This window comes from Chlorocebus sabaeus, chromosome 9 (assembly GCF_047675955.1).
Source record: "Chlorocebus sabaeus isolate Y175 chromosome 9, mChlSab1.0.hap1, whole genome shotgun sequence".
NCBI classification, from domain to species: domain Eukaryota; kingdom Metazoa; phylum Chordata; class Mammalia; order Primates; family Cercopithecidae; genus Chlorocebus; species Chlorocebus sabaeus.
The window spans coordinates 91,853,276-91,865,868 of NC_132912.1; the positions used below are offsets into that span (position 1 = coordinate 91,853,276).

Consider the following 12,593-nt stretch of genomic DNA (forward strand, 5'->3'; position numbering starts at 1 on the left):
CACTCCAGGCTGGGTGACAGAGTAAGACTCCATCTAAAAAGAAAACAAACAAACAAAAAATTATATCTTTAGAGCAAGGCCAGCCTTGTAAATTAGCAAATCTGACTACAAATTCAATCAGCAGATACACTCAGCCCAGCAAAGTGAGCAAGCTTACTGTAGATTGTGTTAAGGCATGGACTGGGATAAACAGGCAAAATTAGAGTAAATTTGACAATTTGACATTGGATTCATTAATGACAGCCTGTCCTTCGATGAAGTCAGGCAGCATTGTGTTTCTATTCACCTCTGTGTTTTGTGAGGCTATAAAAATATAAGATGTGAGAAATGTGAATACTTTTTATTTGTGAGGGCAGAGATCTTGAAGAAGAGAGTGAGAGGAAGTCAGAGTATGCAGGTGAAGGCTCTTGTTTTCTGCTGAGGATTTAGCTTTGGTTTTTAGCCATTCTCACAAAGAGATCATTGGTCCTAATTAACTGGTGGTGGTTGTTTTTCACATGAATGTCTGTAAGGATTTAGGCTTGATTTTAAAAATCGGGCCTATACTCACAGACAGACAAATACTGCATGATCTCACTTATATGTGGAATCTAAAAGATTCGAATCCATAAAAGTAGAGAGTAGAATAGTGGTTACCAGAGGCTGGTAGGGGGCAAAGTTGGGGGAGTTAGGGAGATACTGGTCAAAGGATACAAAAAGATACAAAATTTCAGTTAGGAGGAATAAGTTCAAGAGATCTAGTGTCCAACTTGATTTCTATAGCTAATAACAATGTATTGTATACTTGAAAATTACTAAGAGTAGATTTTAAGTGTTCTCCTCACACACACAAAAAGAAAATGAATAAGTATGTGAAGGAATGCCCAATGTTAATTAGCTCAATTTAGCTAATTATCTTCCAAAATATGTACACAATTCAAGACATCATGTTATATACCATAAATATATACAATTTTTTATTTGTCAAATAAAAAACAATACAAAAAAACCCTGGGCCTATACTGCCCACAGGCAGTCTTGTTAGCCTGCAGATAAAGCGTGTATGTGTATATGCACACATGCATTTATTTATTTTTAGTATTAGTCACCACCATCTAAGTGTTGGGGGATTTTGCTTTCACTTGAAAAATGGAAGATCTGGGCTCCCATACCACGTGGCCTCTGTTCCCCTGGGGCTCAGCAATCGTTGCTCCTTTGCCCCTCCTCTCTCTGTAGTCTCTTATCCCAGGTTGCTTTATTCTTGTATGACCCAGGTGGCCCCTCTAGGCTTGTAAGGACTCTGGGGCTGTATTTTAGGGCTCTATAGCCCTCACATTACCCATTTCCTCTACCAAAGATCATTTCTTTTCTCTTCAGGCTTATTTTTGGAAGGGTCCTTATTTTTTCATGAGAAGTCAAATTCTGATTTGCAAGTGCTGAACACAGATGCCTTTAGTCTATAAAACTCTTATATTCTCACATGTAAATGTAGTAACCTGCTAACCTCAGATTTTGCTTCCTCAAACCTGGTTGCCTGCAACTGTGATGAGCATCAGAATCACCAAGGGTACTTCCCCATTCTCAGAGATCCTGATTCCTTAGGTCTGTTTCGGGGCCTTAATAAATAATGCATCACTACAGGATTCTGATGTCTGTTGGGGTCTTGAGAACTATTTTTCTAACTCTAGCACTAAACTCAAAATGTAATTTCAGATGGAATTTCCTAGGCTCATTCGTTTTGTTTTATGTATGGCTTGGCCAGTCATGGATCTAATCAGTAACTTGCAACTGTTGCTTCAACTACCTCTGTCCTGGACTTTCCAGAGATTCGCTTTAAGAAAGAAAGAGGACATCCCTGGGATAAGATTACCATGTATATTTTTATGTACACATGTTAAAAAACATATAAACAAATGGGATCTTTGCTTATCTCTTTCATGTAGAAAAATTTATTTTACTTCTATTTCAGGTTTTTGGTAATGCAGTAGGACAAGATGACATCACTATATCCCCGGTTTTTACACAGATACATTAGAGATCTTATTGGAAATATTAAACTATTCAATAATAAACTACTCATCTTTTAGAATTTATTTTTCCTCAAGTGTTGAGAAGTACCTGGCAGTCTACAAGCAGACAAGAAGAATTAGTCAGTGGAACTTCATTTCTTGCTCCGTTTTTGTCCTCAGCAGCAGAGGGTGGTGAGATTTCAACCCAGCCTAGCAGGACCAATAAGTCTGGAAAGAAGTAGCTCCAGTTCATATTGGCACCTGCTAATTCTAGTTCCGAAGACCATGGGAAATCTCTTGCCTATTTAGCTCAGTGATCATCCAAGATGGAAAATTCTTGGGCTCAGCTGTGAGGGATCCCAAGTTTATATGTACCACTAATGTCTCACAAATCAAGAATCCAAGAGAATCAAGAGACTGTAGTTCATTCCTTATATTAAATTCTTAGGACTGCCAACCGGGTCAGCAGTTTTGGGGGCTAGAAGCCTGATATCAAGGTGCCAGCTGGACTGGTTCCTTCTGAGGACCACGAGGGCAGGATCTGTTCCAGGCTTGTAAATGGCCTTCTTTTCCATGTGTCTTCACATTATCTTCCTCTGTTTGTATGTGTGTCCAAATTTCCTCGTCGTCGTCGTCTTTTTTAAATTTAGAAGTGTATACTGTTTAATCTACAAGGTTTATATAGCTTTAGCTAAAGATTAAAAAAAAAAAAGCAAAACAAAAACAGTGAAGCCAAGACACTCTTGCAAAGTCTGGACCCTTCCAGCCTTCCAAATACAAGAGCTCTGGAAGTTGTATATACCAAATTTCCTCTTCTTAAAAGGTCACCAGTCACACTGGATTAAGGCTCACCCTATGAACACCATTTTAACTTAATCACCTCTGTAAAGGCTCTATCTCCTGATACTGTCACATTCGGAGGCTCAGGAAGTTAGGGTATCGGTATCAATATATGAATTTGGGAGTGAGGGGAGGACACGATTTAGCCCATGACAGTCCTGAATCTCCTCTGCTAGATGCATGACTGCGGGCCAGTCACTTCACCAGTTGGGACATTGCCATCTCTATCAGAAAAGGGGTTTGGGCTAGGTCATCCATAAAGTCCTTTCTGCTCTTAATTGTAAATATAATGAGATACCAACTTTTAGTTTAATTGTTTAAAATTTTAGAAGTTAACTGGATGTTTTGCTGGTGTCAACACCCCCCTTTAAAAAAGAAAATTCGGCATGGCGTGGTGGCTCATGCCTGTAATTCCAGCTCTTTGGGATGCCGAGGCAGGCAGATCACGAGGTCAAGAGATCGAGACCATCTGGCCAACATGGTGAAACCCCATCTCTACTAAAAATACAAAAATTCACTGGACGTGGTGGTGAGCATCTGTAGTCCCAGCTGCTCGGGAGTCTGAGGCAGGAGAATCACTTGAACCCAGGAGGCGGAGGTTGCAGTGAGCTAAGATCACGCCCGGCACTCCAGTCTGGCAACAGAGGGAGACTCCATCTCAAAAAAAAAAATTCTCACTTTTTGTTTCTATTGTTCTCTCAAGTACCCCTCTGCCTTCTATTACTTCTTTGCTACATTCTGAGAGGATTGGGGTGGGGAGCACTCTTTCCTGTAAAACCCCATAACCCATCTATTTTCATCAATCTATTTGAAATTCAAAGCCAGGGGTTAAAATGTCCATTTTCAATTTGAGATGTCTAACTTTCAGATAAATCTATTAACATGCATTTCTAAGTGTCTTTTAAGCTAAGCATTTTATTTTATTAAGCTTGTATAGAAGGGTAACTATTATACTTATATAATAAAGTGCACTTTCAAAAATACTCAGTTCAAATATAAAATAATATTCATAATATTTTACGACAGACCTCCTAGAACTTATATGTGTCTTTCTCCCCAGAGTAGTCTCTATGGGTGCCTAAACAATACTGCATTATTAGATTTTTTTCAGTTTATAAGCCACACAATAAAGTTAGCCTATGTCATCTCTAGAAGTATAAAAATAGACAGTGTTCTGAGAAATATATCTGTTTATTCCTAGTTCAGTAACAGCACAATGAGATGCTAAATTATGAAGCACTTTTTGTTTATCTTATTGTCTCATTGGCAACCAGCAACTCCTGTTGCATATTTGACATAGGGATCTATCAGGGTGTGGTTAATAAAGTACATTTCCATGGTAAGTATTCTTTAAGAAAAAATAAACCAAGATTTCATCAGAGACAGAAATTACTGCAAACTGTAGTTACCAGTTTCTGGTGATTTGTATAACTGAGCTTTCGATTTCAAAAATTAAAAAGTTCTTTTTAGTGTAACATATTTTTGGGTCCAATAATTTTACTTCAAAAATAAAAGAGAATTTTCTTTACCATCAAACAACGTTGCTGTAATGAGTGGTGATATATTTAGTCCTAGTGGACTGAAGAGAAATAAAACGGCTTTGATTATGCTGGTTTAAGAAAATATATCCGATTAAACAAAGGTTAATATTTATGATGTTTGATTTAGTAAAATTATAAGACTACCAAAGAAAGCTAGAAGAGCAAAAGAACCCAAAATTTATATAAAGAATTAAATGTTAATTCTTTCCACCTTTCGAATACTAAGTTGCTGTTATAGATTTACTACCATTATTACCTAGATTTTCCATTTTACTAAAAAGTAATAACACAGGTGATTATGATAAATCAGTATAGATCTTTAGGTTCAACACAACCCTGCTACCTTTTAAATTTTTTTATTATACAACAAACACATATGCGTTATTAAGAAAAGATGAGTTAAGCAAAATGAAAAAAAAAAATCTTAGCAACTAGAAATAAGCACCATTAAAATTTCTGTGTGTTAAAAGATAATATACTGCTGAAACTTTTTTTTTCTTGAAATGTCCCTCTTTTCTTTTGCTTTTCGTTTTCTTAATCCCTAACCTTCTAGTGTTGAATTTTCTGGACCACCGTTATACCCCCTCATCAAGAGGGTTTTTTTTTCTGCAGTAGCTGAGCACAATGGTCATATTGAAGAAATTCTCTTGTGGGGCTTTGCCTAGAGGTAAAATCCTCTTGGCCGGGTGTGTTGGCTCATGTCTATAATTCCAGCACTTTGGGAAGCCGAGGCGGGAGGATCGTCTGAGGTCAGCAGTTTGAGAGCAGCCTAGTCAACATGGTGAAATTCCTTCTATACTAAAAATACAAAAAATTAGCCATCATAGTGGTGCATTCCTGTAATCCCACCTACTCCGGAGGCTGAGGCAGGAGAATCACTTGAATGCTGGAGGCAGAGGTTGCAGTGACCCGAGATCTAGATTGTGCCATCTGCACTCCAGCCTGGGTGACAGAACAAGGCTCTGTCTAAAAACAACAAAAAAAAACAAAACAAAAAAAACAAACCCACAAAAACAAAACAAAACAAACAAACAAACAAAAAACACCAAAGTAAAACCCTTTTCACGGTGATGACTATAAAGCTTGCTTTTGCCTCTCTCTGTCACAACAAACTGTTTGCAGTCTGATGCTGTGCTCAAAATTGAGAATTCTCACTGACTGTTCCAGGCATCTGTCTACTCATTCTTGCCATGCTGAGGGCTGTCATTTCTCACCGCTGAATGCTTTTTTTTTTTCTGCTTTTTAAAAATCTTTTCCTGTTTGCTTTGAACTTCAGTAAAAACAGTTTAAAAAAAAAAAAGTATATTAAGAAGGTAATATACTTTTTTTTTGTTTTTGTTTTTGTTTTCTTCTTCTTCTTTTGGTTCCTTTTCAAATCCATTTGCCACACTGACACTGGAATAAGTCTGAATGGGGGTCTGTATTTCTTCCAGTAGTTAAATTCAGTCACTGAGCTGTTGCTGTATTTGTAACTGCCATGCTAGATCTGGGGCTGACCATTCCTGAGAAAGTGTGGAGATCGTTTTAGACTGACATAGTGCTGGGGCAGGGCGTCAGTCATTATCTTCTGTGTCTGCTAATTCTTGCATCATTTCTTCTACTCTGTAACCTGGTTGGCTATGAAAAGAATTCTTCCTCACTGATACTGCAGGCAATGGGTGAATATCCAATTGTTCTCTCAGTTTCTTGTGATGGGATACAAAGAACAAATCTCATGTGTCCCTGTTTCTGAGAGGTTCAAAGGGAATGCACAGATTCTAGCATAGGATGACTTCCAGCTTCTAACTATTTGTCTATGCATTCCATTTCCTCACCTCTGCCAGAGAGCTGACAATCATGGTCACGGCTGTTCTGAGAAATTCAGTGCCAAAACTGGAGGGAGGGAAATGCAAACTCAGCTTCTTCCCAAGCTTCTTCCCAAGCTTCTGGGCACGGCTGGCAAGTTTTGCCTTCCCTGCCAGCAAGAGCCTTGGCTTTAGGAGTCTTGCTACAGTTTTCCCAGACTGGAGGTCTTCCGGCTGACTTCTGGTTCTTAGCGAATTCCTGCCAAACACCTCCCCTTTCCCCAGTAACCATTTGTTTTGAAGGTTCTTTGCAGGCTTCTTGCCAATAATTGTCTGTAAACAAACGGAGTTGTTTGCATGCCTAGGTGGAGTAAAATATTTAGGAAACTATTCTACAAATATGAAACAGCCCAGATTTGGGCCAGAAGTCCTGGCTCTGAGTCTCTTGTTAGCCACTCTTAACTGTGAATTTTTGGACAAATCTTTTCTCGCACTCTGTGTAATCTGTCACCTGGGTACTTGGCAATTTAAACCATTAGTTGTGCCCCCCCCCCATAATGCTGTCTCCTAAATATTGCGTGAAATTAGTATATCAAGAAGGGCAGGGCACTATACCCATGGGGGCCTTGCTCTCTCTCTCTCTCTGTCTTTCTCGAATATTCATCTTTGGTGGCAGACCTGGGGTTCAAACCACAGTTGTTTTGAACTTTCTCTTTCCTCCTCCACTATGCTCCCCCTCACTGAAACTTTAATAATAAAAATAGCACACTTATTGGGCATATATTTGTTATGTGCCAAGTTCTGTGCTAACTGTTTTAAGTGCATTATTCCACTTATTTTCACAACAAACCTGTGTGGAAGAGGTTATTTCAGCTTATAAAGAAACTGAGACTTGGAGAATGTAATTGATTTTACCCACAAACACAGGGCAGTAAGTGGGAGGCCCTGTTCACCTTAGAACACCTGGTTTCTGTCATCCATGGTGCTGTTTCCGGTGTGGTTTGAAGAACCTGAGGTCTGAACTGCTATACAGGTGACCTGCTGCTTTCTTGGAGAGAAATCTGAAAGACAACAGAGCCCTCATATTGACTTTGCCTGTGCACAGCAGATACCGCCAATTTTGGGCAGGTTACACTTGATTACCATGTTACTTACTTCAGAAATCAATAAAACTTGTTTACCATGTTGCTTACTTCAGAAATCAATAAAATTCTCTTCATGCTTTTATTTTACAGGTTCTTACCTCTGTTGCTAGATTATTGTCCAAATGTGTTAATGCCCAAGTGACTGATATCAGCTCCAAGGAATTTGAATTGAGGAAGATCGTTACTACAATTGAGACTCAGAACTTGGAAGGCCTGCATCACGAGGGCCAATTCTGCCGTGACCCCTGTCCTCCAGGTATATTACACAAAACATCCAGAGATTACAGTGAAAGTCACAGTTATGAGTAGCACATAGTAATCATGGCTATAACAATTTTACAGCTTTTGGTTCTCCTGTATTATATAGCATAACTGAGAGAAAAACAACTATGAAATTATTTTCCAAAGATGAGTTTTATTTATATTTAGCACGCTTATTTGATGTGGTTATGGATAAATTTAATTTACAAGTGACATGCACCTCTGAAATGAGAAGATTGGTCTATTTGGCTCCATTTTTTTCCTAAGCGAAAATGACTCATTTGTGAATATGAAAGCTTATCATGTCAAAACTGATAAGCATCTATCATAACAATAGTGGAACTCTGAAAGCAAGAGACTTCTACTCTTAAGGGATATGTCTCAGCACTTCCCTTCAATCAGAAGGCCTCTAAGAAAGCTGTCCTAGCACTGAAGCCTGCAAAATATATTTGCATTTTGCAGCTGAATAACTAGATGAATAAGAAAAGCAACAGGCAGAAACCAACAGCTTTTTTTTTTTTTTTTAATCAATACTTTGAATGGCAAACTAATTTCAGATGAGAAATCCTTCAAACACTGGTAAATTAAAAGCTAAGCAAAATGCAATTGTGCAAACATTTCTTCAACTTTGAGTAGCGTCGAGAAAAGGAAAATAGCACATGGGTTCATGCGATAGATTAGTAGAACAGAAAAAGGACTGTAGTATGTTTCATGGTTGACCTCCCAGGCTTCCAGCACTCAAGCTGCAAAACATGATGGGTCCTGTTTGTGAAAAGATTCTACCAGTCTCCCTATGCTTCCTGTCCAGATTTTAATAACCCTTATGGAAAAATCTCCCCTGTAACCCAACCCGTTTTACTTAAATCCATTTACACTTAAATCTTCTCCAACACAAATAAAGAATGGCTTCCTGACTTTATTATGATTTGCTAAGCACAATCAATTTGCCCTATGAATCGAAATCTTTGTTCATAATTTTAAAACCTAAAATGCAAATTAAAATGAACAAAATATGCTTTGCACATCAAACTGTCAAGGATTTTTGTCTATTGCTTTTTTGGTTTTGCTTTGTTCTATTTTCATTTAAGAAGTGAAATAAATTGTTATAAACTTTTAAGAAAGACATTTGGATATATGAGTCAAAAATTTAAAAATGTTTAGACTCGCTAAGATAGCAATTAAGTTTTAAGAAAATACCTTGAGAAAGTAATCAAAAATAAAGGAAAATATTGTACACATGATATTTCATTATCAATATGATGTGGGATTCCTTAGGTAAATTTTGGAATATTTAAAGACTGAAATAGTATGTATCAAACAAAGTCATATTTTCTGATACATTTCTAACATAATCCTCAATTATATAAATCTTCTTAAGTGATTTCCAACTGATCTGGCTGGATTCACTGATTCTCCCTGATTCCTCAATAAAATATCCTGGATGGCATCCAACCATGTTAAATACTCTTCCCACTTCAATTCCCTCTTTTTGAATTTTAGGCTTATCAATATTTAAGTTGCTTCCAAATCTGTTTACGCTTATTGGTGTTGTGATATTCATATGTAATTTGATTGAATATTGTATAAATTAATGAAATACAAATACAGAGAAAAGACAGATTTTATTTCTATGAAAATTAGGTTCAGTGCTTTGGAGAATTTAGTAAAGATGAGATGCTAAAATGTTGTTGATGAATTTTGTGAGAGAAAAATAAAAGTTAAGTGGTAAGAAAAATCACAAAAATCTCTAAAGCCATTCATACAGATTATTGGTATGTCTATGTTTTCATTTCATCAAAAAGGAAGGGAAGGAGGGAGGGAGGGAGGGAGGAGAATAAAAGAAACAAAGAAAGGAAGAGAAAAACAGACAAACAGGAAATTATAAGTGATGCATTATGGATGTGACTTAAGTAAGAAACTGGGATTCTAATAACTTCTATATCACAAAATTGTCAAATGATTATAAAGTTATATTTTATAAATTAAAATAAAATATTTACAGTATTTTTAAATTGTTTCCTATGTAAATTGACATTTTTGATTAAATGATCAAAGAAGTCCTCCCCACATCATCATATTCAATAGAAGGATTCTGTGGTATACTGCCTACATATTTCATATATACACATTATACATATATATACACACACACCTGTTATGTGTATGCTCATGCATATACATGTATGTATGTATTTATATGCATAGGAATGCAACAAAATAACAGGCAGTATCTCAAAGTTGTTGATATATAGTCTTTTGTTTGTTTTCTTGAGATGGAGTCTCACTTTGTAGTCCAGGCTGAAGTGCAGTGGCATGATCTCAGCTCACTACAACCTCTGCCTTCTGGGTTCAAGCAATTCTGCAGCCTCAGCCTCCCAAGTAACTGGGACTACAGGAGCACACCACAACGCCAGGCTAATTTTTTGTATTTTTAATAGAGACGGGTTTTTGCCATGTTGGTCAGTCTGGTCTCAAACTCCTGACCTCATTTGATCTGCCTGCCTTGGCCTCCCAACCTGCTGGGATTACAGGCATGAGCCACTGTGCCCGGCCTGATACATAAGTTCTTATTATACTTTCCTGCCTTATCCAACATTTCTATAATAAGCATATGTACCATTATACTTAAAAAAGTATTTTAAAATCTGATTTTCAATAAAACAACTACTTATTTTCTTATTTTAATAAATTTTGTTTTCATACTTTGGCAGAACAAAAGAACCTGTGGTTTATTGTCTCTCCATTATACCAAGGATGTTGTGCTAGGCACATTCTGCAAGATAATTTATTAAAGAGACCAATTCATTCAGAGACCAGTATAATACCATTAGCAAAAAATAAAATTATACTTGGACTTGGGCTGTGTTTTCTTTAAATATTGCTACAATGTTATATATCCCTATGCACTATTTTTGAATTTTGTTCTGGGAATCTCCAGTTTGTCTTTTTTCTATTGACAGACTATTGTCTTTATTTACTAAAATAGCATATATATTTACATGTCATAATTTGCTCATGTAGTAAATATTTTGTTTTATCAAAAAGAATAAAGAACAATATATGAGGTTATTAAGGAATTCATGTTCCTAGGAAACACAGCAGAAATTAATTTTGCTGTATGGGTGAGCAGAGCAGATTAAACTGCTTATTTTTTTTTAACTAGTTATACCATTAACAATTAGAGTCACTAGTAATGTTTTTCTCAGACACTTCTCTTGGTATTTTCTGTCACTTTCTTCTTCATTCTCTATTCCCTTACCTTCATCTAGCTTTCTTCTAGCATTTTTTAGCACTTGATATCAATATATTTATTTGTGTATTGTCCACCTCCATCCTGAGAAGGTGAAGTCTTTGGTGATGAAGGCTTTATCTTATTTCCTGCATAATATTAAACTTCTAAAAAGTTCCTAGCACTCAATAGGCATTTAATAAACACCTATTAGATAAATGAATTTTTTAAGAGAACACATTACATGATGCTTACTAATAACAATACAGTGACTCACTTTATTTTTAAAGTAAATTAATGCAAATGTGTATATTATTTAAAATTGTTTGTTTTAAGATAACAAGCCTGATTGATAATAAATTTTGGTATAAATATGTTAATGCTTGTCAAAACTCATCAGTACGTACCCTGTCTTTTGATGAAAAAGTAATAGAAAGGGGAGAACAAAGAGAACTGTCATGCTCACTAGGCAGGCCGAGTACCGTTCTGACAGCAATGCAAGAGAAATATTACTCTCTCCGTCATATGCAGGATGAAATTTAGGCTTGGTGAAAACAACACTGTTAAAGATTTTATAGCTCTTCAAGGTTTGACCAAGGCCTTTAAAACTTCAAATGTTCTTTTCCTTATTACACTATTTCTTATCAGGGTTTGTGGACTTTGGAAAGTAAAATGAAAAGTCAGAGCAATGTGAGTCAGTTTGATCATCTCAGTGTCCAGTAACAGCTATCCCCACTCTGAATATATACCCACCAACCTCTCCCCTTTCTCCAAGGAAGTTGGTTGTTGGCAAAGGCATTTCGTGCAGTGCACTTTGTCATTCTAACCTTCCTTTGTTTTGTATGCTCCTGTTGCTAATCATCCTATTTCTATGGGCTTCCGTCACTCTTTTAGCTTTTGTCTTGGGAGACTTCCTGGCTCCTGACATGACTTTTACAATAATCTTCTCCCCCATTGTATTTATATATCATTAGCCTACTCCGCTCCCCTTGTGTTTTAGAAGAGTTTTATTGTCTATCATCCCTGCATACTTCCCACCCTGTTACCTGCCCATGTCCTGTTCATACACTTGCTCCTTTTTCCCTTGGGCAGGTGAAAGGAAAGCTAGGGACTGCACAGTCAATGAGGATGAACCAGACTGCGTGCCCTGCCAAGAAGGGAAGGAGTACACAGACAAAGGCCATTTTTCTTCCAAATGCAGAAGATGTAGATTGTGTGATGAAGGACATGGTAAGAGTCTTAAAAAGCAGTTGAAAGAGATCAATCTTGGAATTCCATGTGGAACCATTTATAAGACAATTTGAAATTGGGGCCTACTGTGGTGCTGTGTTGACACACAGGAAAGGGAAGGACAGGTAACTAGGGTACCGCAGGACCAAGTACCGAGCTAATTACTGGTCTAGACTTTTATGAGTAAGTCTAGACAATTCTTCCAGATATAGGAGAATGACTAAATATGAACCCTAGGAACAGGGTTCATCAGCTCAAATCAAAATCTCAGAAATTATTTTGTTTCTGGCCTTGACTTATGCTTGTATAATAGTGCTTGTTCGCGACCAGAAAAAGCTCAGAAGCCTGCAGATACAAGGACACAGAAATCCAACAGTTGGGTAGGAATGCTCCCCATTTCTTTGGGGATTTAGTTGTTCTGATAATTCCAGCTGGGGACCTGAATTTTCATGGATATCCCAATGTATTCTAAGGGCCCAGATTAAAATATAACACAAGTATTTCTAGTTTTGTTGGACATGGAGAAACCCCTGGACATAAAGCTTTTCCCCTCCCTATGCAGCCTATAAAGCAGT

General features: G+C 37.1%; 1 protein-coding gene across 5 annotated transcripts in view; it reads left to right on the forward strand.

The window, feature by feature from the left end:
• The window catches only part of LOC103216223 (AMSH-like protease), a 139,932-nt gene that overhangs the window by 119,907 nt on the left and 7,432 nt on the right, over positions 1-12,593 (forward strand). For all 5 annotated transcript variants that reach the window (XM_038009235.2, XM_038009239.2, XM_038009236.2 and 2 more), the window contains 2 exons: positions 7,389-7,554; positions 11,881-12,018. In XM_038009235.2, coding sequence (XP_037865163.2) covers positions 7,389-7,554; positions 11,881-12,018 — 304 coding nt within the window. The remainder of the gene's footprint in view (positions 1-7,388; positions 7,555-11,880; positions 12,019-12,593) is intronic.